This window comes from Euleptes europaea, chromosome 8 (assembly GCF_029931775.1).
Source record: "Euleptes europaea isolate rEulEur1 chromosome 8, rEulEur1.hap1, whole genome shotgun sequence".
Classification (NCBI taxonomy): domain Eukaryota; kingdom Metazoa; phylum Chordata; class Lepidosauria; order Squamata; family Sphaerodactylidae; genus Euleptes; species Euleptes europaea.
In genome coordinates, this window is record NC_079319.1 from 42730586 (window position 1) to 42757439 (window position 26854).

A 26854-nucleotide genomic window follows, 5' to 3' on the forward strand; every position below is an offset into this window, starting at 1 on the left:
ATCTGCACCGAAAAAAAATCTAATTTTTTCTTCAGGAATATGTATCTGTGTTTCAGTACCTGTATGGAACTCCATATTGCCAGATTTTTTTTTCCTTAGTAAACCTGTATGCATAATGAATTCAGGGATAAGTTGGATCATGTTTAGTCTTACACTGGTGGAGGTGTATGACTGACCTTCATTACAAGTGTCTTCAGAATATCTTGACATTTAGCTTGTATAAATTATGTATGCATATATTTTGCGTGTATGTATACATATACACACACACTTCATTGCACTAAAATCACTGAAGAAGAGTTGGTTTTTATATGCTGACTTTCTCTACCACTTAAGGGAGACTCAAACTGGCTTACAATCACCTTCCCCTCCCAACAACAGGACACCCTATGAGGTAGGTGGGGCTGAGAGAGTGGGACTTGCCCAAGGTCACCCAGCTGGCTTCATGTATAGGAGTGGGGAAACAAATCCAGTTCACCAGATTAGCCTCTGCCGCTCATGTGGAGGAGTGGGGAATCAAACCCGGTTCTCCAGATCACAGTCCACTGCTCCAAACCACCACTCTTAACCACTACACCACACTGGCTCTCAACGTTTTTGAGAACACACTCATGAGAACAAATGTCTTTTATATGTTTGTAGGCTTTTCTGTGTGTATCTTTTTTACATATACATTAAACAGTGAATCTTTTTTTAAAAAATACATATGACTTCAGGCAACAGCTAACACATGACAGAGATGATAGTGTTAACCACTGCCACCTAGAGAGTGTTATGGCATAACAAGATTTTGTCCTAATATATGAATAAACGATGTAAAGCCGGGAACCCCAATCCTGTTAAGCCCATGGGCGCTTCTGAAATTGTGAGAGCTGGGAGTCGGTGCCGCCACAAAACGGCTACAGTCACAGAATGTTGAGTAGTCACAAGCCAAGCATTCTCCTGTGATGGAGGTGACTGCTTCTGAATAGTTGATCCCTGAGTTCTTCTGAAACACCAGCAAAGTGGAGGAAGGCCAGGAGGATGCTTTGTTGAAGAAGCACCAAAAAACTGATTGGCAAGCACCATAGTTCCCCTAGTTGCTATACTGGAGACCACTGAATGTAAACTAATAGTAAAATGCCATTCTTTCAAAACCGTTTTGAAACAGTAAGACTCTAAATAAATAAAGCATTTCAGTAACGCTTATTAAATGTATTGTACTTGTGTTGATGGTATTCCCAGAGAGGTCTGGTAAACAGACTTACATCTAAGTAAAACCTAGGCCAAATGTACTGTTTACTACTACTTCTGCAACATGTATTGTTACTTAATGTTCATAATAATGTTTGGCCTATGGCTAAGGTAGACCTGACTGTATAAAACCTGCATTTTGTCTTGCTTTTCCCAGTGTGATGTTACAGAATGAAACAGTGACCCCATAGATGTAGCCAGTTAGGTATGCCTCAAAGCTGGCTGAAGCTATTTTATGGGATGAAAAATATATTACTTAATTTGCCAGCAACTAACACTCTTGAAATGTGGAGTGACAGTTCAGACCCTGCATAGCTGAGATGTACTGGACATAAAACTGGATTTTGTATCTTGCTGTTTCTGCTTGAATCAGGCATTCTGTGGTGGCTAATATTTTTTACAACACTCTCTTTTGGTGAACTGCAAGGGTGTAATTCTGTGTGCACTTACCTAGGAGAAAGGCTCACCAAATACAATGGACATTGTTTCTAAATAAATACGCACAGGCACAAGCTTTTAAAAGTATGTCCCCCTTTAAACTGCAGAGCTTGCTTCTGAAATGCTTGGTGCTATCACCTTCTTTCTAAGAAAATTTAGCATATTCTAACACAGTATCAGCTGTTCATATTACTGGAGTGATCTATGAGTCAGGTAATTTACTCTAGCCTATTATGAACATCTTCTGCTTTCTGTTCTGGAGCATAAAGAAAAATATGCAGATCCACTTATGGCTTAGACGTGGAGATTGTACCCCTTCTCATAGTCATCACCTGAGATGTTTCCGCATATCCTTTTCATTTGGAGATTAGACATTCAGTCCCCTATCCGGTATACCATATATTAGTAACAAATACTTTATTTGCTTTATTTTCAGTGGGGAGGGGAGGGAAGAGTCTGGTTTGTGCTTAGGTAGCTGGTCTCACCATCTTGATATGTTAATATCCAAAGACAGGAGTAAATGTTCAACAAACGCTGCGGTTTTGAAGTAGCCTTTTGAAAAGAGTTTCCTATTTCTATCCAAAACAATTAATTGAAAGACACTACTCCAAATAAAACTTAAGTAGGAAAATCATCTTCCTGATCAGTTTTATATCATTAGCAAAGGAGTGTATTATAGCTAGGGGGCTAAAAATTTACTTTTTAGGATTGGCCTTACAATAAACAAAGTTTTACAAGTACATTGCTGTGTTCCATGATTTTACATGGTTCAGAGTTGAAACAATGATTTATTTATACTTTACTGGAAGATTTGCTTAAGATAAGCAGTATGGATTTTATTAAATGCAAGGCCAAAGAAAAAGCCTGGTTTTCTAGCATTAATGTATTCTGTGTTTCTTTGTAATTTGCACATTTTTTCCATCTATGCCACACAGCATAAATCAGTGCTGAAGCAGGTGAACTGGCAGGCATCTTTTTGAGGGGGAGGGGGAGAGATTTGGGTTTTCTTTTATTTTTGGATTTTAAATGTTTTTAACTATTATTGTAAGCTGCCTTGAACTACACGGACAAGTGGGATATAAATGTTTTAAAACATAATAAAACCAAGACAGCTGTGAAACAATTTATTGAACAGTATCAGGAATGGATTTCTGAATGCATCTGATGAATGGAGTTGCCAGTTCTCTTGGAACAAGGTTCCTGTACCTTTGAAAGCTGCATAGACAGAACAGAGAATAAGAGGCCGAGCTGCCCATGTGACAGCATACCTGGGATCAATACAACTGTGCTGGTCAAACAGTCTTTTAAGCAGATCACAGTACAGGACCAGGGCAGAACAAGAGAGTTGGCTACTCATCAGCAGAGCAGTGCTATAAGCAACTCAGAAAAAGAATAATCATAAAATACCAAAAACAACACGAAAGGTCAATATAAAAGCCCTTCATAAACTGCTTACTATTTGAAACATGATGGAACAATTTTTTATATACAGTGAGGGAAAAAAGTATTTGATCCCCTGCTAAATTTGCCCGTTTGCCCTCTGATGAAGAAATGACCAGTCCATAATTTTAATGGTAGGTTTATTGTAGCTGTGAGAGACAGAATACCAACAGGAAAAACCCCAGAAACCCAGAAGACAAAAGTCAGAGATTGATGTGCATTATAATGAGTGAAATAAGTATTTGATCCCCTATCAACCAGCCAGATTAGGGTTAGGGTTAGGGTTCTGCTGTCGACAGAAGCAATCAATCCATCAGATTCCAAACTAGCCACCATGACCAGGAGCTGTCCAAGGATGTCAGGGACAAGATTGTAGACCTGCACAAGGCTGGACTGGGCTATAAGACTTGCCAAGCAGCTTGGTGAGAAGGTGACAACCCTAACCCTAACTCTCAACCTCCCTGGGGCTCCATGCAAGATCTCATCTCGTGGAGTTGCAATGATCATGAGAACGGTGATGAAGCAGCCCAGAACTACATGGGGGGAACTTGTCAATGATCTCAGGGCAGCTGGGACCATAGGCACCATGAAAACAGTTGGTAACACACTACGCCGTGAAGGACTGAGATTTTGCAGAGCCCGCAAGATCCCTTTGCTCAAGACAGCACATGTACAGGCCCGTCTGCAGTTTGCCAATGCACATCTGAATGACCCAGAGGAGAAATGGGTGAAAGTGTTGTGGTCAGATTTAAACGTAGCTTTAAACGTTTTTAACCATAAGTAGCCGTATCCCGTTTGGGAACGTTACATTGTAAACTTGTCTGAGCAACTGTGTGAATTGGATATCCTTATATTGGAATCTTTAAAGCAAGAAAAACGTGGTTGCTACTTATGCCCCTAAAAGGGTTTTCATGAAGAAAAGAAATGTTGAAGCTATAAGAGCTGATATTGAACATAATAATCAATTTACTTGGAAAATTAAACGGGACTGAGGAAGAATTCAATGAATTGAAACGATCATATCCCTGTTTATCCTTCTTCAACTGAAGACTTCAACCTCGGAGTGATTGTAACTGTACTTGTAATTTACTCACTTGTAAATTCTATTGGCTTTGTGGCTATTTGTTACTTTAATACACTTTTGTTATGACTCGCAGTTAGAAGCATTTGTCTGTACTTCTTTCCAAACCCTAGGTATAGGTACAGAGGTGTTTATTTGGATTGCTTACTACCTGGCAGTTGGCAACCTTAATCCAAGGTGATGATATAGTTCATTGAGATTAGGGTTGCCAGGTCCCTCTTCTCGACCGATGGGAGGCTTTTGGGGCAGAGACTGAGGGCGGGGTTTGGGGAGGGGAGGGACTTCAATGCCATAGAGTCCAATTGCCAAAGCGGCCATTTTCTCCAGGTGAACAGATCTCGATCAGCTGGAGATCAGTTGTAATAGCAGGAGATCCCCAGCTAGTACCTGGAGGTTGGCAACCCTAATTGAGATAGTTCCATGCTTTGGTAGAAGACATTTTTAGTGGCCCAATTCCTAGGACTTTAACAGAAGTCTGCAACAGAAATCTACTGGGCGTGGTGAAGAAAATTCACGTGATAAATACTTATCTTTAAGTACTTTACCATTAAAGGCACAGGGCTATAAACAGGACCCAAAAACCTACACTTAAATCAGGAACTCTCTGAGAACCTTTGGCCTCAGAGTTTTCTTTTTTTTTCTCAGCTCATCCAATGACTTTGGCAAATATTTCTTTTAGTCCATTCTCTCTTCTTAGAGGCACAGTCTTCAAACCACTTCCTTTGTAGAGCCTCTACAATTCTGGCAAAGTGGCAGTGTCACAGTAGTGATTTGAATGTTGCAACTAAATAGTGTAACTTCATAAAACATTTAATTTAGAAAAATAAACTGATTTCATCTTGAGAAAGTCAGTCTCTCTTACAAGCTTTACCTCTTCTCAGAAGGTTACTTTTTCTAGGACCTCAGATAAAGGGAGTATCTGAACTTTGCAAATACCTCCAATTTACTCAATGCATGCTTCTGCTTTTCAGAGAAAATCAAAGCTCCCTCTTAATGAGAACCATGTGATTGGCAACAAAAGGAAGCATTGTTCCAGCTTCAGTAACCAGGAAATGATGGAAGAACCAGAAGAATGTATATATGTTCAGAAGTCCAATGCTGAACTTTGCATTCCACAGTATCCGCCTCTCACCCCATAATATATCTTTCTTGTCTGGAGCATGGTAATCATAAGCAACTACTGATACCACCAAGATGGGAGAAAGTTGTGTCCGCTATTTGATTAAAAAAATTAACTTTTCACTTTGGTTTCTTACTATAGAAACCAAAACAGGAAAATCTACTATAGGTATAAGCAGGATAGTACTTGAAATCTGGGAAATCTGAGAAGAAACACAGAGTTTACGTAAGACTACTAATTCAGTTGATACAATTTTCAAGAAGATGGCGAAAGTCAAATATCTGTCTATATGGAGATAATGCTAACATGTGGAACGAACCCAGATAAACTGGGCCTAATTCTGAGTTTACTTTGCAATTACAGATTTCACAGAAACTAAAATATGTAGTCTATGCATTAGTTTTGCTTCTTGTTTGTGGAGATACAGCAACCTGTTCTTACCTACACAAAATATCATGTTTAATTTGGCACTTAGCTGAGGTTTGATCTAGAAATATTAAAGTCCAAACATTAGCTTTCTGTATACAAAACTAAAACGCTGAACCAACAGGCCTCATTCATTGCGGACACATGGCAGGGCCGCAAGAGTGGTGAAGCAGGTTCACCACATGGCCAGCACCTAGGGTTGCCAGGTCCCTCTTCACCCCGGAAGAATGTTTTTGGGGTGGAGTCTGAGGAGGGCGGGGTTTGGGAGGGGAGGGACTTCAATGCCATAGAGTCTAATTGCCAAAGCGGCCATTTTCTCCAGGTGAACTTATCTCTATCGGTTAGAGATCAGTTGTAATAGCAGGAGATCTCCAGCTAGTACCTGGAGGTTGGCAGCCCTATCAGCAGCACCCCTTTTAAAGGAAAAAATCACAAGGATGAGATATTTGCAGAATTGGACCACTTTCATATTGGAAGGGAGAGGAACATACCTGCTCTACTGTATCAGGACTTCCACTGCCCTAGTTGTCTGTCTGAACGAAGCCAAACAGCAACATCAGCAATGTCAGTGTCATTATCAAGACATAATGCAGTAGAATACAGATACTGGCAATTTCGTGGATTTTATACTCATGGCTTCCATTTTCCCCACTGTTATGGGCAGCAAAACCTTTGATGTTTTTTCACTCCACAAATTATACCAGATCAGTCCCTGAATCAAAAGCAGTTAACTATCTCATGCTCTTTCCTTATGGTGAAGTTTATTTTCCATAAGTTAGCTCGTTCTCTTTTCCAGCTAATTTCTTCTGGGAAAAGAGAGAATATCAAGGAGAAACTGCTTTCAGCTACCATGGTGCAGGGGTTAAGATTGTTGGACTAGTAGCTGTGAGAACTGAGTTTGAATCCTCACGCATGCCACGGAAGCTCGTCAGGTGACGCTGGGCCAGTCACATTCTCTCAGACTCAGCATAACCTACCTCACAGGGTGAGGATAAAATGGAGGAGAGGAGAATGATGTAAACCACTTTGGGTCTGCATTGGGGAGAAAAGTGGAGTACAAATGAATTAAATATAAATGAATCAAATAAATACTAGCTGTAGAATCCAATTACTCTTGCTCAATCTTATTCCACCCTAATGCTTTCTTCATTTAATTTCTCAAATAACTTACAAAACAGTTTCCACATAACATAGGTACTCATAGTGACCAGTGGACATGAGTGAACTGATGAGAAGTTTTGGTGCTTTTGATAGCACTCCCTTCCCCAAAAAACAGAGAGAAACAGTTTATCCTGGGCAGTGGAGCCAGTGGGTAAATAAAAGGCTTTTAAATTGGTGGTATTATAGCTCTCAGAATGTGAACTTTTTAAAGAAGTGCCGGGAAAATCAATGTCAGCTTTCATTTTCACCCCATTATAGAACCCCAAACTCCACTCACCTTCTATAGAAAATTTATTCCCCACTCAAGAGACCCAAAACAGCTTAAAATAGTACAGAAAACATGATTTAAAAAGTAAAGTTTAAGTAAAGCAAACAAAAAACTAGCTGTATCTTGGGCTGCTCCTAGATCCAAAGTGTTAGCACATCCAAGGCCATAGGAGACAACCTAGGAACTAAGAAGCCTCTGGCCACGCCCCGACTTTATACCAGGAGACAGGAAAAAGCAAGCAAAAGCATAGCTCACATGTTAGAGCTGGCATCAGTGTGGCTCCCAGCCCGTCCTTCCTGACATTGGTTTAGGGGGGATTTTTCAAGATCAGTATGGTCCTTGATATGGTTGAATAGGGTTGACCCAAAGTTGAATTGATTTATGTCACCTGGAGATGTTGTAATAGCGGGAGATCTCCAGCCACCACCTGGAGTTTGGTGACCCTAATTTAAGCATAAATCAATTGTATGATGTATGAAGAAGTACTTGCTTTCATGCCTATCACTTCCACTAGATGATCAGCAGTTCTATTATTATGAGACAGGAAACATTTATCTAGTCACTTTGCATCCTATTTTATTAAAACAATCTCCTTGACCTCTACTTTGGCTGTGATATTGTGCAGTACCAATGAAGCTACGTTGCCTCAATGTTCCCTAATCTTATGTTTCACAGATTACAGCAAAGCTTTTGACTGTTTGGAGCATGAAAAGTTATGGTTGCTTTTAAAAGAAATTGTGCTACAACATCTGAATGTTTTGATGCTCAACCTGTATTCTGGCTAGTTAGGACAGAATATGGAGAAACAGAATGGTTTTCAATTGACAAAAGATGTCAGACAAGGCTGTGTTTTATCTCCCTGTCTCTTCAATCTACATGCAGAACATATTATAAGGAAAACTGGATTAGATTTAGATGAAAGTGGAGTGAAAATTGGTGGAACATTAATAATTTGATGTGAGCAAATGGGTTGCCAATCTCCCGGACTGGTCATGGCAACCCCAGCAGATGCGTGCCTCCGCCTTTCCAGATATAGCGGCAAGCCTGAGTCGCTGCGGAAAGGGCTTCTCGTCATCCCATGAAACCGGCAGTCAAAGAACAGCCAGGGCAACCCCTCCAGTGAACTAGAGGGAATCCATTGTCCTGTGTGCCCCGTTCCAGCAGAAGCCATCTCGCAGGTAGCTGTCAAGCACGTAGTTTTCGTCAACACCCCCCCTCTCCCCGCCACATCTGCATGATTAATAGCCCATCAGAGAACATTGCGATACCAACGAAGAATCGCTTCTCCGGCTATGCAAAGTGATGCGCCCCAGACACAGCTATGTGCGCCTTTGTTCACGATCGTTAATCCCATCTGCAAGCAACTCCCGGTCCTCCCAGAATTGCGCAAATCAATGGAAATAAGGAGTTTTCTCAATTGCCCCCTCGCCTCACCTCGGCAGCCAACCATTAGTCTTTTTGTCCTTTTGTTTTACATGGGAACCACGAAGGGGCAATCCAATCACCCCGCCCCCGGAGAAAGGTATAACTGGGGTTCCCGCAGTCCATATCTTACCTTAGGTCTTCCCCTGGCATACTCGCCGTCACTCTGTTGGTTTGGGTTTTGCGCAGCCTGACCATGCTTCCCTCCCGTTTCGCTGGTCGAATCTCGGGAACCCCCCCTTCCTCACCCAACTTTCATAGTATTTTAGCCCACGGAACCCAGGACAACTCCGCTTCAGGACAAGTGCAGTATTTCCCATCATCGAAAGGCCTACCACACTAGCAGACGTCTCTATACTTCTCTCTTTGATTCCTAGGCTCTGTATGTTGGTGTGTACATGATATTTGAGTGCTTGTGCACATATTATTAATAAGTAAATCCTTGAAACTAAATCCATTGACTCTGCTTTATTCTTTGAATCACTGTTTGGACTCCTGTAGACACAGGTTAGATCCTGCAGGTTATGCCCATAGCCTATTGATTCGCTATTCCCCAAATAAATATCATAACCGAGCAATTTAGCTAACATTGAGATATCCTGAAGAAGGTTAAAGCAGGATTGCAGCTGAACATCAAGAAGACAAAATTAATTACTGGGGAATTACACAACTTTAAGGTCGATGATGAAGAAATTGAAATTGCTACACATTTTCTATTGGCTCCATCATCAACCAAAAGGGAGACTGCAACCAAGAAATCAGAAGGAAATTGAGACTTGGAAGGGCAGCCATGAAAGAGCTAGAAAAGATTCTTAAGTATAAGGATGTGTTGATGGCAAGATCAAGTTAATTCATGACATAATATTCCCCATTACTATGTATGGGTGTGTAAGTTGGATAATGAAGAAAGCTGACAGGAAGAAAAGTGAGTCATTTGAAAGGTGGTGTTGGAGGAAAGTTTTATGGATACAGTGGACTGTCAAAGAGTAATAAGTGGATTCTAGATCAAATCAAGCCTGAACTCTCCCTATAAGCAAAACTGTCCAAACAGAGGTTATCGTATTTTGGTCACATTATGAGAAGACAAGTCATGGGAAAAGACCATAATGCTAGAAAAAGTTGAAGGCAGCAGGAAAAGATGACGACCCAAGATGAGATGGACTGACTCTATAAAGGAAACCACGGCCCTCAGTTTGCAAGACCTGAGCAAGGCTGTTAACGATAGGATGTTTTGGAGGATATTGATTCATAGGGTCGCCATGAGTCAGAAGTGACTTGACAGCACTTTAACACACACTTCAGCCAGTCGTAACTTATTCAGTACATTTTAGAGTTCGTATAAGGGCAGTTGATATATCTTTATACTCTAATCTAGAATGCAGGCATGAATGAAGCATTGGGCAGATTCAATCAGAAAATCCAGTTTGATAGTAGTATCTTCCCTACTACCCTAATAGAAGTTACATGACACACAGTGCTGGATACACACACAGGTGTCTGTATAAAAGGGAGGTCTTGTACCTTGTGCCACTGTTGTGCAAGAAGAGCAAAATAAAATCAAAAGATGGAGTTAGATTCAATCCCCTCCAAAGTTATCTTGAGGATCACGGGAGCATGGAAACTAGGATACTAGAGCACTACTCCAAAGCCTCTACTATTGTTTGCAGTGCAGAAAAACAGCAGCTATTCCCCTTCATTTCAAATGTCCTCTGAACTGAGCCCACAACTGTCCCACAGACAACATACAGATAAAAGGGCAGTAGTGGTTAAATACTAAGAGCTCCTCATCGACTCCTATACATTTGCCAAATAATTCTCTTGGCTTACACGGCTATTGCCTAGGTGAGGACCTAGCTTCATGGTTGTGTGTGTGAACATCCAATGCTATGAAGAGTTATTTCGGTCAAAAGCCATTGCTTTCAACAGGATTACAGGTGAACTTTGTTCTCGTCTACAGCCATTGGTGGAGAGAGTATGTAAAAATTGCTAACAACTTCCCAACACTAAGAATAAAAAAAGTAAGCATTGTTACAGAAAGGTCAGAATTTATTACTAAGTTTCTCCAACATGCAATGAATCTCTTCATTTTGATAGAGCCAAAGTTTCACATTTCTGCTTCAGCTGCCATATAAACAGCCTGTAGAGGCAACAGCCTAAATTACAGTTCAGAGGAATAGTATATAGGAGAATTTAGGAATATAACAGCAAAACCGTTTGTCCCTCTATAATGGTAGTTTTCAATATTCCTTCCAGAACATCTTATTTACAGTAAAACCACTGTACATCTTAAACCAGTAACACTGGTTTATCAATATGGTGTTATTCCTGTAGATTCCAGGATTTTTGTTCTTTCTTCCGCTGTAGGCATAGCTGGCTTTATTCCATCCTTTCGTCTCTGTATCATGATCCCATTCTAGAAATACAAGAATTGGTATGTTAATACCAATTTAAATTCATTTCATTTTTAGGAAAATAAATTTTAAAATGCTTTAATTATCAGACTCCCAGATTGCATTTGCTAGCAGGAAGAAAATCACTTTGCTAAAAAACAACAACCCACTGAGCTGGAACATTTGAGCTAATTCAGAATAGAAGCCACTGGGGTGGTTCGGACATAGCACAAAATCATGCTTGATTTCAAGTGTGTTTAGTGAAAGCATGAATCAACTCAGAGATGATCAGTGAAAATCCTGCCTTCAACACTGTCACTATTCCTTCTGCCTCCTGATGGATACCCAGCTGCTATCCTAGCTTGCCTCATAAGCCGTTCACATATTACAATGAATGCATATATGTATGCGTATTCGAAAGAAAGAACCAACAGACACTCACTTTCCTAATGAAACCAGGGACTTGTTTATCACTGACCAGTGACAATAGAATGATGGGGAAATTCAAGGCCACTTTCAGAATGACAGTCAGACACCAAGTCACCCCTGCATTCCCATTCAAAGCTCGGCAAAAATTTGGCAAGGCTTTCATACTAACCCCTTGAATGTTATGTTCTTATGAACGCAGATGCTTTAGGCTGCTCCTGCATTCATCAGGGGGTTGGACTAGATGGCCTGTATGGCCCCTTCCAACTCTATGATTCCATGAAAATAAACTACCGCGGCCAATTTCAGTGCAAACCACACATGAAAACCAAAACACTCATCCCAAGTATCCTGTCTCTGCTCTATAGAGCACAATAGGCTTTCAGCAGACAGTGGATCTCACCCCCTCCCCTAGTCATACTCATTTGCCCTGGCATGTTTCCGTCTCCATGCATCATTATGTGTCTGCCACATACCTAGAGTACAAACAAGGTGCTTATGTAAACTGCTATGTTGCTGGAGCACAGGCATTCAAGATAGACAAGGCTCCACTTCTTATTTCCCTTACAGATGCATCGAAAGAACCTGGCAAGTTGTTGTGTCTTAAAGAGTCAAAAAAATGTGCAAAGCAACAGAGGTTACAAGGCGTTTATCTAACAACTTGTAACTACTCCAAAATTATACAAAACAATAGTAACAAAGGTTCAAAGAAACTGTGAGACATGTATTACAGTATACATATAATGAGCAAAATCAGAAAACAAAAGTGTCCCGTTTCGATATCCTTCTTCATTCAGACTGTAACCTTGGAATCCAACAACATACAAATATAACTGATACAAATATCACACAATAATTACATATAACTAGTTTATAAAAAGGAGATAGATTGTTATATAAACACCTTGTAACCTCTGTTGCTTTGCACATTTTTTTCTATCTTCTATCAGAGGTTTCTCCCCCTTCTTTTTTCTGTGTCTTTAAGAAAGTCAGGATGAAGAGACAAGTCTGTTGCTAGGCAAACTTGGAACTGAAGGCAGGGACAAGCTTGATTCCAGTGAGAGCTAGATAAGAGTAGTTTCATTTTGAGCCACTCTTGCCACGCCACTCAGAAGCGCTGATAGGAAACAAACAAGGATTAAACCAAGATACCATTCTCTATGTAACACAAAACCATGGTTTAGAGTGACCACAGTTGATAAACCAGCTCTATACCTAACTTTAGATTCCAGTCTGCACCCTAAAATTTAGATGAATTAGCTATGATTTGTTTAATTAGACCGTAGTTACATGTTATTATTACTATATTTTTATTAATTGGACTTCTACACAGCCCTTTCCCAACCAAGGTTGGGCTCAGGGGGGCTAACAACCAATAAAATGCATACAGTTTAAAAAAGACACACCATACAACATATAGGTAAACATTAAAATTTCCAGCATTAACATCAAAATTCCAAGCAACGCCCCTACTAATGATCGGAGGACAGACAAGAAGGACAACAAGGAGGAGGCAGAGGAACGGAAAAGGGAAAGGAAGGGCAGGGGGAACAGCTAAAATGGAGCCATCACTGTCCTCAACCATAGGCCTGGTGGAACACCTCAGTCTTGCAGGCCCTGCGAAACTGAGCCAGGTCCTGAAAAACCTGATTTAGTTCCACAATCCCACTGGATAGAATCCTGTCTGCATATCTGGCAAATATACATACCCATACTGGTTTAATTAGCTTGTTGGTATACACTGAAGATGACTATTACGTTAGTTTTTAAAATGTTTTTCTATCTTGTAGTGTCAAAAGTGTAGCCATCACGATCTTGAAAGTTCAGATATGAACACCACACATATGCAAGATCATCCCAGCACAATTAATGGGGAACATTTCTCAAGCATACCTACCCAAAATTTTCTGCAGCTTTTGTATTTTAAAAAATGGCTGGTACACATATCCTTATTGTAGTTATTATTCTCCATACATTTTCTAGAAGCATCTGTTTCCTTCAAAATGACAAGAAGTTACAGTTGAAGAGACAACAGGGACCAAAGATCTAATTTTATTTCACTATTCATACTTTAAATTTCACTATCAGTTTTCAGAAATGCTGTACACACTGAGTGAAATACTGCTGAACACCAAGATTGCAATCCCAAGCACATGTAGCAAAAAGCATAGTGTGCTACGCTCACTGGGATATTTGTCTGAGTAAACATCCTGGGTTTAGGCTGCACATGAAGAGCTTGCTGAGATGGGACTCCAACGTGTTTTGCAGTTTTTAAGATTTAGGTAGCAAGTTCGGTCATCTAAATTACAGTCACCATTACACATGCAGCAGACAGGTCTTTCTGCAGTTACTTTCCTAACTTAAAAAACCTGAAACATCATCCATGATCAGGATATGTTCCATGCATTAACTGGAACATACTACTTTTTCCCCCTTCATGGAAGAATGGGCTATTGGTATGAAATATAAACTTATTCACCAAACAGATCACCCTGACAGTGTATACAAAAAAGTCTAAGAGTTTCATATTTTTTGCTAGATTGTACTAAAGTGTCTTAGGCTAAATGAGCTGTAATTTAATGCCCTCCTGTTCCTCTGAAATCACATAAAATGGGATTTTAGAAACACATCACATCTCCAGCTGAATGTATATTTAGATTCTCTACTGTATTTGAAAGGAATGGAGGGAAATTTGAGTTAAGGAGTCCACATCATTGTTTTTGAAAACGCCAACAAACTTCTTAACCATTGTACAGGAATAAATGCAAACAGGTGCCTGCCTGTTGGCTCATAAACGAAAACATTTTATCGATTTGCAAAATTAAAGATTTGTATAAAGTATTGCATCTATCATAACAAGCTGATGTATTAAACAAGTCAAAATGATAAATACTGTATTATGTCCCAAACACAATAAAAAGTGAAATTTCATACAGGTTAACAGATACAGCTGTATAAACAGAGAGGATTCAATTCTCAGTATCTCAACTTTTCTAAAGTACATTAAAAAAAACTGGGCCAGTTGCTTCAGTTAAATACAACTAATCCTACTTGATACTAAACAATTTGATGATTTAATATTTTCAGCTAAAATTCCAATATATATCCTCTTGAGAGACAACCAATATGACTTAAACAGCACAAAACACCTGGATCATTATTTATGATTATGTCCTTTGTACTCCAAATGGTTGACCTCCTCGTAAACTTTGAAACAGCACTATCAAAGAAAAATGCAAATGCCTGATTACTTGCAGGTTAATAGCAGGATAAACTTAGCTGCAAGCATTAAGCTACAGCTTCCTTTTGACAATACATCACGTGAACACTTGCAGAAACATTTGTTTCAAAGAGAAAAAAAGCTTACTGAATATAGCAAAGAGACCTGAAAAGTTATTATCAGTACTATAAATTTCAGTTTCTTACCAATACACAGGGATTGGTATCATCATCTCGAAGTCGTTGTTGTTTTCTGGACATGAAGGTGTATTTTTTCAAAATAAAGACAGCAACTAGAAGAAGGTGGCTTTGACAGTTTCCTAACAAAAACACCATCCATTTTAGTTAGAATGTAACAAGTTGATTTCCTACTGAAATATATATGGAAAGTAGTGAACGTTTATAAATCACACACATGCCTTCAGCTCTACTAATAAGTTTAGCATTTAATACTGTCACAAGATTCCTAACTTAGAATTTTCATGAATGAAACAGACTTTGGGGAGTAAGCCACTTCACCCCATTGCATAACTAGCTACCTTTAGTCTATCCACCTGTGATACTGATTCCAGGCATATCACTCCCACCTACGAATGTAAAAGACTGGATAATTCAGGGAAGAAAACACTCCTGCCATTTTTTCAAGACTTGAAATTAAGAAAACTGAAGAAACCTCTTATGAAATAGTTTTTCTTTCAAAAAATTTAGTTAAATATTTTAAACCACAGCTTTTAAAAGCATGTTAGACAGCCTACTCAGACTAGTAAAAAATGGAAACATGGAAATGGAGCCCTCTGAGTTTTCTAATAATGGGGACAGAATCGGTTTTCCCTTGGAACTCAAATTGGTTCTGCTGACTGAAGGGCTTAGTTAGAAGCATTAAACTGAAGGTCCTGTCTTCCCTTTTCCCTCTGAGAGGCCTATTAATGTAAATTTGAAGGATACTTACATGCAATCCTTTTGCTCCTCTTTCTGGGTGCAAGTGACACACTTGTAAAGAGCAACAACAGAAGATCATTACAGGAAAGATCAGTTCTTGTCCCAGCAAGAAACTCTGCAACATGACAGAGGGAAGAGGGTAGCCTTCTACGTGCATTGGGACCAACATGATCAGGATCAGAAATGGCAGACTTGCCGTTTTCTTATGATGTACAACCAGTATAAGATAGTCTTCAGACAAGAAGACTGTTCATGCGCAATTTAAAATACATATTGTTTTAACACACGACGGGCTAAAGTAGAACAGGAAAAACATTTCAAATTCCGAGATGTTCACATTCTGTACTTCCACGATCAAGAACCTAGCGTTCTCCCTCTCATTTCAGAGTATCATCCTTATGTATATTGCTTAATTTGCTTTACACTGTTCATAAAATATATAAACACTTGCATAAAGCTGAATGCTTTAAAATACAAATATTAGTAAGAAACTACAATACTTAATTTTAAGATGTTCAAGTAACCATATAGGTTTAATAACAGTTTGGATCAAGCTCTTTGTTTAGCATTACTAGATCTATAGCACAATCCAAAGCAGATTTACACCCTTCTGCATTCAGAGAAGTGGGCTTAGAATGGTGTAACTGTATTTATGATCGCACCACAAGTCTCATAGCTAAGGAGACTCCATATTTTGATAACTGATACTCCATGGGTGGGTTTTTTTTTCAATTAAAGAATGTACATGGCTCACTACCAAATCTTGATATTCCCTTTAGAGCAATGGTTTTATTTAGTGAAATGTGTAAGTCTACAAATGTGGGATCAAATCCAAACACCTGTCTAGAGTGCTTACCCATGTTAAAATTTGATTTCTTAAAATACCCATTAATAGTAACGTGCAGACAACAAGTTTTCTCACAACCACTGGCCCCAGGCTGTTTTTTTTTTTCTGTTTAGAACTACCAGAATATTTCCTGCTGCCTTCACCTGTGAAAATGTTTTTGGCAGTAATTAAGTATGTCAGCAGTGGTAGAAGCTTTGAAACCTACAAGGCTGTTTTTGTGTACTAAGTAAACTCTGACATGAAAGTTTAGGCTGCTTGCACAGGGACAGCCTTCACCCATGGGAATACCACTGCATTTACCTGTTCTCAAGATGTACAAGGGGGAAAGGCTAGTCATGTAGCCTGCAAGAAACATTTCAGCGATAGAAAGCATTTAAGTAGAGCAAAGAAAATAAACGGTTTCATTTCCCACCATGGGAAATGGTGGAATGACACTGTGTGTCACATATAAGCACCATTTACTAGCAATTTAGAATCCATTCCTTGGCACTAATAAATTATGATTCCTCACAAAGTAGTAGGGCTTTTGTTACCTACTTCTCTCAGACTTCCTGCTGCAGATTCTGACAGTAACAGCTCCAAGTTTTTTCTCCCTACTAATAGGTAAAGGTCCCCTGTGCAAGCACCAGCATTCCTGACCCATGGGGTGACGTCACATCCCGACATTTACTAAGCAGACTTTGTTTATGGGGTGGCTTGCCAGGGCCTTCCCCAGTCATCTTCCCTTTACCCCCAGCAACCTGGGTATTCATTTTACCGACCTCGGAAGGATGGAAGGCTGAGTCAACCTTGAGTCGGCTACCTGAAACAAACTACTCTACATTTAAAGTCTGCTCCTATCATAATTGAGTGGAAAAGCTGAAATATATGGGACTGGATCCAACCAGCTTTTCACCTGCTGAAAATTTGAGAATGGGGTCCCCTTTGACCACCTAAAAGGCTAAGCTGGGGATTGTGGATCTGCATGAACAAAAGCAAAGTGGTACAGGGACTAAAGAAAGGAGATAAATTAAGTGACACTGAGAGGGAAAGATTGCTGGATCAAACCAAACTACCAATATATAACTACCTCCCCCTTTAGGTTTCCAAACCTAGTAACCCCCCAATATATTTTATTGTTTAGAGGGAGCTGTCTTAACATGTAACAGCTAAATACCAGATCGAAAGGGAGAATTTAAACACAGACTCAGTTGTTTCCTGGAAGTGAAAGGTCACACAGAGCCTCAGGAAAGAATTATTTACACTGACAGGAAGAGCTCCAAACTTGTAGTGTGCAGCCAGCCACTACATTCTGTCAAAGTTTCGCGTTAATCTTGTTGCATACAGCACTTACTAATTAGTCGTGGCCACCTGTTGCTCCATAAGGACAGCCCCTTTAGACCAGAGGGTCTAATTCAGCAATGCGTGTCCAAGAGTGGCCAGGCAGATGTTCCTGGGAAGCCCACAGGGAGACCAACAGCCCCTCCAAATGCCGGATAAGCTGCATTCCCTGTAACTCACGAAAGCAACTTGGAGATAAGAGGTGTTTAGGCAAGAGGAATGGAGAAGGAGCTTCCCGCTTGCCACCTGCGATCTAAAGGCCCCCTCCCCACTCCAGCTTCAATCCAGACTGGGTGGTAGATTGAAGCGTCTTCTGGAGCGCTGCGAATTCCGCCATGCTCTGAGCATTCGTGCAAATAAAGCCAACTGGGGCCAGGACCATTTACGCACGGGAGGTTTTGCCTGGGATCTGCCGCTCTCTAGATGCCCCCTTTCCCCATCCAAATTCTCAAAGCTCAAAAATAAACCCCCCCCCCGCAGTTTTGAGAACGCAGATGGGGGGGGGGGAACGTGCCTCTAGAGAGCGGCAAAACTTCCCCTGCACCAATGCCCCCCGAGTCCCCAACACGCAGGGAAAGCCGCCTCGCGGCGAGTCAGACCCTTGATCCGTGTCTCGCTCGGTATCGTCTTCTCCGGCAGGCCACCCGAGTTCCTCCTCGCACTCCAGAGGCCAGGGCTCCCCACGCTTGCAAAGCCTCAGCGAGGGGCGCCCAGCCGGGAAGGGCAAGAGGAGGAGGAGGAGGAGGAAGTCCGGACTGAATTCCAGGAGAACAGCCACTTGACCGCCTGCCGGCGCCTCACAGGCCCACGACGACTGCCAACCCGCCTAACCCCAGAAGAGGCCTAAGCGCTGCCCCTTCGACCTCCCCTCCGCTCTTGGGCCTCTCTCGAGACCGAGGCTAAGCGCCTTCCCGACCCCGCCTTGTGCCCGAAGGAGCTGTTCATTCGAAGGGAGAGGGGGAGGGGGAAAGCACCCGTGTTAACTGTCGCCGCTTAAGGGACATCGCTAACAACGACCCTAGCTAAGCTGTGGGACCGGCGCCACAACGGCTCCGCGCGAGCCGAACAGCTCCCGGGCGCGACTTCCCGGGAGGCGACACTCACCTCAACGACCGCGAAACCAACGGACTCGCTACCCGTTTCCAATTCGAAAGACGTCAACGGCTTGGGCAGCTGCCTTATAAGCGGCGCAGCCTACCCCGGCTATAGGCCCCGCAACCTGACAGAAACGGACAGGGCCCGCGCCCAATCGGTCCCGCCCGAGCGCTCGGAGTGACAGCCGCGAGGGTGCGCGGCGCCGGCCTATCCGCGCCGGGGCCCTCCCCCGCCTCCCTCGAGCGGCGCCTCCTCCGACCAACCGGAGCGGCCGCCAGGGCCGGAGGCGCCGCCGCCTGGGCGAGGCCTGGGCGCTGAGTGACAGGGGGAGGTGTCCAACCCGCGGCGCGTGTGGGCGGCTGGCCGTGTGGGCGCGGCGTGTGCGGCAGGCTGAGCTGCACCGCAGCGCATACACTACAATGGCTGCTGGAAAGAGGGGAAAGCAAACAATTTCCAGGCCCGCCGCGTCCAGCCCGAAATATGGGGAAAAAATTGCAGAAAAATCGGAGAACCCTGTAAAAGGCGGGAAGAGGGCGCTGAGGGGATGCTGAGGCTCCCGCGGTGAGTCTGCCGTGGGTTTGGGGGTCAGGCGCCGGGGTTCAGCAGGGAAATATTAGGGTTATTTAAATGCTGGAGGGGGGGGGAGGAGGAGGAGGGGGGGACTGAAAAGAGCGGCGCGGCGGCGAGGGGGAAAAAAAGTTTGCGCGGCTCCATCTCCCTCCCTCCCGCCTCTTCTCGTGGGGGGTCCCCAAAAGCGAAGGGGGAGAGGCGCCCTAAAAATAAGGCGCACTTTCCCTCAGCTCTTGGGCTGGAGTTTTTCCCTCTCTTCTCTCTCCCTCTCTTCTCCACCCCCCCTCCTCCTCCTCCTTCTTGAGAGGGCTGCGCGGAGAGGGTCTTCTCTCGCCCACTTCCCCCTCGTGGAGCGGACGGGAAGGCTCGGGGGTAACTTTGCGAAAAGCCCCCCCTTTTTGTGTTTTGCCCCCTTCCCACCTTCCACTCTCCCTGTGTGTGTGTCTCTCTCTCCCCCCCCCTTCCCTCCCCTCAGCGCCTGTGCTCTGTGAGTCTAGTGACAGCGGCGGTAGCAGCCAGAAGGGAGCGGAAGACATTAGAGCTTGCGGCGCCCCAAAAAGCGAGAGAAAATTAATATAAATTCACCCGAAGCGCCAAACCGGCCGCATTTTGCCCAGAAACGTGCCGGGGGGTGGCACCCTCCGGGGTGGGCGCCGGGGACCCCGTGGGCGAACGCTTATGGGGGGATCTGGAGTCGCTTTGGGGGCACGCAGCGCCCTGCTCGCTCTTTTTTATTGGACAAAAGTTTTCCCCTTCTTCTTCTCTCTCTCTCTCGCTCCCCTTTCTTCCCCCACCCCGTAAAGAAACGAAATCGCCTGCTTTTCTGGCTCCCGCCGGCTCGCGAGCCTTTCTCTGCTCGCCGTGTGTGGGTTTTGGGACGTGAAGGCGAGCGGGGTCGGAGGGTGGGCTGCGTTGCCGTGGGGCGGGCGGGCGGGGGGAGGTTCGTTAACCGAAAGCAGGAGAGATCCGGAGAGAGAGAGAGCAGGGACAGCTTGTTGTCAGTATCATAAACAACCAAAATGGAGGGAGAACTGAGGCATGTAACAAAATAAAAAATAGCCCCAAAAATCCGCAAAATTGCCCCAAATCAAATCCGCCCCCCCAGTTTTTCCCTAGGAGGTCGGGCTCGGCCCCGCGTCCCCTTGGGTCGGGTTTTGGGTCTCCCAGAGACCAAGGAGTTAATATTGATGCCTATTTTTGTTGTTGATGACTGCTTTGGCAAGGCAAAAGCCCTTTTGCAGCTCGCTCCCGACAATGCGAGAACGTGAAAAAACCCTTTTCTCCCTTGAATGGTGGCGGGAGGTGGGAATGCACGGGCTACACAACTTTGGGGCAACGTGGAGCAATTGCAAAGAAGATGAATGCTGCGTTTGCCGCTTTGAACTTTACTTTCATGTCTTTTGTTTGTGTGTGTGTGGAGGGGGGGTGGGCAGATGGAAGAAGGGGGAGGTGGCGGGAAATGTAATACCTAGGTATTGCTTTCCCCCGGGTTCTAATTCGGATGTGTAAAGCAAAAGAGTAAGTCTTCCGGTTTATGAAGTACTTTTCGCTGCCTATAGATCCCAAGGTTATTTCTGTTTTCTGACTCTGAAGTGCATTCTTTAGAATAGCATGGGCTTGAAGTAACGTGCCATAGATATTTTTTTAAGTGCATTGTCATGAGGTCACCAGTTCTCCCCTAGAACTGGTGACTTTCCCTGGAGTGGTTATTTCACTTGTTTGACTTCTATGAGTAATGTGGTCTCAAGTGTTCTCGTTTTATTTATAAAAATGATGCCTTGTCTTGCATCACATTGAAGTTGGTAAGAAAGTGCTTCTGATGCTGGTTTCCACGTGGAATCAGCGACAGAGCAGGGTAGTTTAAAGAGACAGCTCCTCTTTTCTTCTGGCTAGCATCACCTATGCAGAATCTCTAGCTAAATCAAACCAATGGTCTTGGATTTATAAAAGTGTGAAGATGAAGGCAAGTCAGTTGCCACACTAAATGGTGTTGTTTAAAACCAGTGGGGCTGCTAAATGTAAATAGTCATTGGGCTTTCCCCCTTTGCCTGAGATATTAAATATGTTTGAATTCAAGATTTCTTTTCTATTGGGGCAGTGTGTTTCAAAACTCTTTTGGAGTTTGTGTTCTTTGAGTTTTAATTAAAGTGTTATGTCTAGAAATTGATAGGAAGGAGGTGTGAGCAGAAATGAAAGTAGCCACGTGCTATCTAATATTAAACTTTACTATTGTCCTGTTAGTTCTGAATTTCATAAAGCAATTTGTAGCTCCTGTAGTATAATTTTGAGAAGTTTGGAAGCATGGGTAAGTGCATAGTTTCTGTTTGAATGTCTTCAATCCTATAGATTTGCATTTTAACTGATAACTATTTTAAACCTGGGAATTTTAAAATAAAAGGTCTGAGTACAACATAGTAAGCAGTTTGTCTTTAGTCTGCCAGTCTTGGAGTATTTAAATATCTGGGCAGCCATGCATAGTTACAACATCCCTTGATTTGGCTTTGGTAAAATATGATTTAGAATGAAAGCATACTTGCTATAGATATGTGTCTTATGTTTGTTGATTGGCACCAGGTTGTTTTGTTTTGCGGTCAACTTCTGAAAGATATCCATTATAGCTTGTGTTGTGACATAAAACTGTCTATTTATTCTTGGTCTACATGTTTGTTGAAATGTTTCTAGAGAGTATTGTGCTACTTTAAGAATGCTATCGGATCTCATGCTCCTCATGCACAATTACATTTTAATTAAAGTCATTTGTTTTAAAGTCAGCACCTAGATTGAAATCTAAATCAGTCTCAAATAGCAGGTAGTTTGAAGGATGGACTGTATTTTGAGAGGAACATCATCAGCTGTACTTACTTTTTGTTTTATGTACCAAAAAATCCAGTGTGCTTGCAGCCTGATTCTGTAAATTCCACAGAGACTAGTGGGACTTACATTTCAAGGTTGGATAGGACTGCATCCTTACTACATTGTGATCATATGTTTACCTGCACCTTCCTTAGAAATGAGTTGTATAGTTGTGTAGAATGCTATTGAAGCTTCTGAGTTTTGCAAGAAAACATCAAGTTTTCCAGTGACTTGCTTTTTTAACTCATATCATTTCATTAGGAGAGAGGTTTTCTATTAATACAATAGAATTATATGCAATTTTTTTGCTAAAGTCTTCTTCACCTTCATCATAAGGCTTTTTTATACTTTAACTTAAATGATGACAACCTGAAAGCTAACAGAAACTTAGAAATGGCTAATATGTGCCATATGTTTTAAGTATTTTACTTGAATAACTAGTGCTTGTAGAGATGTAATTTTCATCAACCAGTTAAAGATACTTCATTCAGGATTGTAAATTGGAATCAAACCTATAGTCTTCTATTCCTATTCTAAATTCATCTGATACAGTACAGAGATTGTGACACAAAATTTCTAAACACAGTACAATATGTGTGGCATAAATTGCTGAATCCCTCAGAGTATCACATTAAGTCCAGTGGCCTTTTATAGGAAGCAGTTTAAAGCCATTTTGAAGACCTGTATAGCTGCATTACTTGTACTTGAGGATCCAGTATTATATCAGTTGTGTCTCGTGAATATCATGGTAAATATATCTTAAGAGGGAGTGCATTTTCCTGAAAAGGGTATACTAGATTACATTCTCACTCTTTTATGATAGTTCTGCATGTATGGAATCGCTTTAAAAATCTTAGTGGTTTACTGTATTAAGAGGTGATGAACTAATAACTGTTGTAATCAACAAAGAAGGTTTTGTTTTATATATTTAAAATGTTGTTGATAATAGCTTGAACACTTTCTAATCTACCAAGTTAATTTCGGACTGTTAGTAAAGACGATCTCTGAGAGCATTCAGTGATCCAAGCTATTGTGAATTTGTATAGCTTTTTAAAATTGCTCCTAACAATGTTCTAGAAACTTATATAGATTCTAGATAAGTTCCATTAATGACAAAATCCACAACTGACAAGCAAAAACTTTGTTTCAGTCTTATTGAATTACTGTAAGATGTTAAACTAGTTTAACTAAACAAAACCTGTATAGCTTTAACATCTTTCACCTTTATTTAAAGCTTACGTTTGGTGTGTGTAGAACTTAATTAATAGTAATCTTACCAGTAAATATTTTTTGTCAAAATGGTGTCCTTACAACTCCACAATGTTACTATGTTAGCATTGATGCTTGAAGTGGCTGTCTTAAAGTCTTTAATGCATTGACTTAAATTCATCTGCTTGATTCATGTTCTAAATTGGTCTTGCACTATAGTGTTAGAAGGGTACCTTGGAATGTATAATACATCTTTATCTTTATTTTGAGACTTGAATGTTTTTCTGAGAGAATTCTCAAATAAATTGCTTTTTTTGTAAAAAGCCTAGGTTTTCTGGTCATAGTACTCAAAGCTTTCCTGAGGTGAACTGTAATAAAGCAAGATCTGAAGATATAACAATATGCTTCTGAAAGCACATGTGCAAATTTGTTGTATTTGATAGATGGGTTTAATATGTTGTTGACTAGATTTAACCAATTACAAAAAAAATATTTAAAATCATTCAAATATGACAGCAGTGTATATTTTGTGCTGATCTGACATAAAAATGCATGTTTGAAATCTAACAAATGATTGAAGACTGCCGCACTAAGCAGATAAAATATCTGTGTAACAGAATATCTGTATTTAGAAGAAAACATGCAATTAAGGTCTAGTGCTTGATTTATAAATGGTGTAGCTTTATAGATAGAACATGTCTCATTTGAGAGACAAGTGCTGTTTTCTCATGTGTCTGTAATTTTGTTGTCTGGTGAGCACCAGAAACTATTTTGTTTTTAAAAACATAACTGTTGTTTGAGATGTTGTGTGGCTATCACTGTGTAGCAATACAACTACTAGGCAACTGCAATCGTAGGTACAATGTGGGATTTGTTTGCTCCTACACATAATTGATAAGAATCTTCAGTTTTATCTATCCATCCTCATCCTGTCAGTTTTTCTAATGTACGGTATAGTTAACATAACTTGTGAAATTTCATACTAATCTAAAATTGTGTGCTCATGGGTTCCTTTTATCAATAGAGTTGTTAGTCTTTATTGCCTCTGTTCTCTAAAAATTACCGTAGAATTGTTGTTGAGGGTATTGTAAGCTAATTAAATAGAGATGAATTTTGTGTAAATACAGAAGGCTGTGTCTCTTAAAACAAATTTAAATGAATTCACATTTTTAAAACTATATGTTCTGAACTTTGATAAATAATGTATATGCATTATGCTGCATGTATATATGCACCTTCTGTCAGCTGTACAATTCTACTGACAAGTCCAGACATAAAGATGTTACTGAGGATAGATATACCTAGCATAATCCGAGAGAAGAGAAGAATCTGTGAATCAGCACCATTACTTTATATCTGTTTATAAAATGAATGTTTTCTGAGAATTCTCAGAATGGTAATTCAAAATTAATAAATTGTGAAGTTGAGGCTGAGAAGCAGGAAACAGTGAAGGATAATTAAGAAACATAGTTTAAGGAAAATTAGGTGTATCACCAGATGTGTCACTTAGTGGAGAATATCTCTTGAAATCAGATTTGAAAGTGTTTAATAGGAACGTATACTTCAGGGTTTGGAGAATTTGACTACAGTATGTCTACATACTGTACTATTTGTTACTAAAGTATGCCCTTTTGGATAAAACTAGTTATTTTATGTAATTTTATTGTGCTAAAATATAGAATGCCCCCTCCATTTTTAGATTGAAGCCATAATTTGAAAGGGATGGATACAGGCTAATTAAACCATAGTTTCATTATAGTACTTAACACATGAGCATTACTTGCCTGTGCATGAGAGCTTAGCTACAGCTTGAAAGAAACGTTAAGATAAATATGAACAAAACAATTTGAAACGCTCAAAGGCTAAGCTTTTTTGTCAGTCAAACAGATATGGTTAACGTTGATTTCTTGTTGGAAGACTGTGCAACTAACACAAGTTTAATTGCTGTCCTCTAGGGGACTCTAAGAAACTGTGAACAACTCTGGCATGGCTTGCTTGTAGAAAATGCTCGCTTAGTTGGATCTGTTTTATTCAGACAAATAACTTATGAACTTGCTTTGGTCAGTTTAAAAAGAAAATTGCTAAGTGAATCTGTTCTTGTAATTACAGCGAAGAAATTTAACAGTAGTTAATGCAGCCTTTAATGTTAAAGGACACTGCAATTTTTATCACTTGCCCTATTTCTAATTCTCAGAGTGGGCAACAGAATTGCTTTATCATCATAATTCTCACCTGTTGCTTTTGCTTCTCTTGTTTTGATATTGTTATAACCTCCCATGTTTATGCTATATAAATTTACAAAAAAAATTAAAGGTAATATTTGTATTATATGGGGCTTCAAATATAGAGGGTGTATGTTTTGAGGTATCCCCAGAGTATGGTTCTGTTCATATTTATTGAATTCTGAATAAATGATGTAGTTTTTGCAGAGTTAATTGTGTTCTAATACATGATACTCTTTAGTTATTACTTCTTGCTTTGCTCTGTTTAGGTCTTCTTCCCCCTGCCCTTTTTTGGGTCTTATTTCACCTATAGGGGAAGTGAATATCTGCCACTTCTTACTGAAGTGAGTTCAGCTCTCTTCTTAGAATTTTTGTTTTCAGGATCTATAGTTTGCTTAAGATTTTAAAAAAATACAAAAGGCAGAGCCAATAAGGTGCAGATTAAACAATGAGTATAATAAGGAAATGTTTTCAATAAGGCACAGTGTATCGCCTTCTAGTGAGATATACACAGAGGATCTAAAACAAAACAGGAGTCCAGTAGCACTTCAAGGATGCTTAGGAGTCTTATTCCATCAGGCCCTTGGAAAACAGCCAACAGAATGGAAATCACCACTTACAAAAAGTTCATTATTATGCAAGATGTTATGTCCAAATTATTAATTTATGCTTTAGTTTTTCAAATTCTGACAAAACTGTATTCTTTTATCTAGAACAGTATTAACATTGTGCACAGGCACTGAATAATCAAACATTTCTGTGCACGGGGTACTGAATTATCAAACATTTTTGAAACACCTGATTTTATCAGACATATGAATCACAGCTGTCCTTCAACAGGTATGGAAATTGTGTCAGGCAAAAAGGAGAATAGTTTAGTATTCACTTAATAAGTCGATACCCATTACTTATACAATGCTTATATCCAAGCCCTGTAAAACACATACCTCAGCAAGAAATTAAAGGAATCTGAAAACCATTGCATCCCTTCTAAGAGCTTAAACATGTCTGATACGCTTGTAGACATATGTTGTAATTTCATATCAGTCCAGGTGTTAGATAAACGAGTAACCAGTCAAGTATACATACAACCTTTTCCATTCTAGTGGAAGTAACCTGCTTGCATCTCATGAATCCAGGCACTACTCTGAATTTCAGCTTTTTAATATCAGCAC

At 40.8% G+C, this 26854-nt stretch overlaps 2 protein-coding genes across 6 annotated transcripts in view; one reads left to right on the forward strand and one right to left on the reverse strand.

Moving 5' to 3' along the window:
• Positions 1 to 10821: 10821 nt before the first annotated feature.
• CHCHD7 (coiled-coil-helix-coiled-coil-helix domain containing 7) lies at positions 10822 to 14926 on the reverse strand. The gene is made up of 3 exons (XM_056854293.1): positions 14832 to 14926; positions 13303 to 13401; positions 10822 to 11002 (listed from the first exon to the last, which is right to left on the reverse strand). The coding sequence occupies exons 1-3, from the start codon at positions 14883 to 14885 to the stop codon at positions 10898 to 10900; spliced, it is 258 nt and encodes an 85-aa protein (XP_056710271.1). The 5' UTR covers positions 14886 to 14926; the 3' UTR covers positions 10822 to 10897.
• Positions 14927 to 19184: 4258 nt separating this feature from the next.
• PLAG1 (PLAG1 zinc finger) overlaps positions 19185 to 26854 on the forward strand; it is a 34449-nt gene continuing 26779 nt past the window's right edge. For all 5 annotated transcript variants that reach the window (XM_056854282.1, XM_056854285.1, XM_056854287.1 and 2 more), the window contains exon 1: positions 19185 to 19386. The gene's annotated coding sequence lies outside the window, so the exon portion shown is untranslated. The remainder of the gene's footprint in view (positions 19387 to 26854) is intronic.

Excerpts from the sequence above, each read along its gene's own strand:
- CHCHD7 (XM_056854293.1), bottom strand. The coding sequence starts at position 14,885 with ATGTCCAGAAAACAACAACGACTTCGAGATGATGATACCAATCCCTGT. Across the intron at positions 13,402-14,831 it reads ATACCAATCCCTGTGTATTG|GAAACAGATGCTTCTAGAAA; the intron begins GTAAGAAACTGA and ends GTCATTTTGAAG. Across the intron at positions 11,003-13,302 it reads AAAGCTGCAGAAAATTTTGG|AATGGGATCATGATACAGAG; the intron begins GTAGGTATGCTT and ends TTGTATTTCTAG.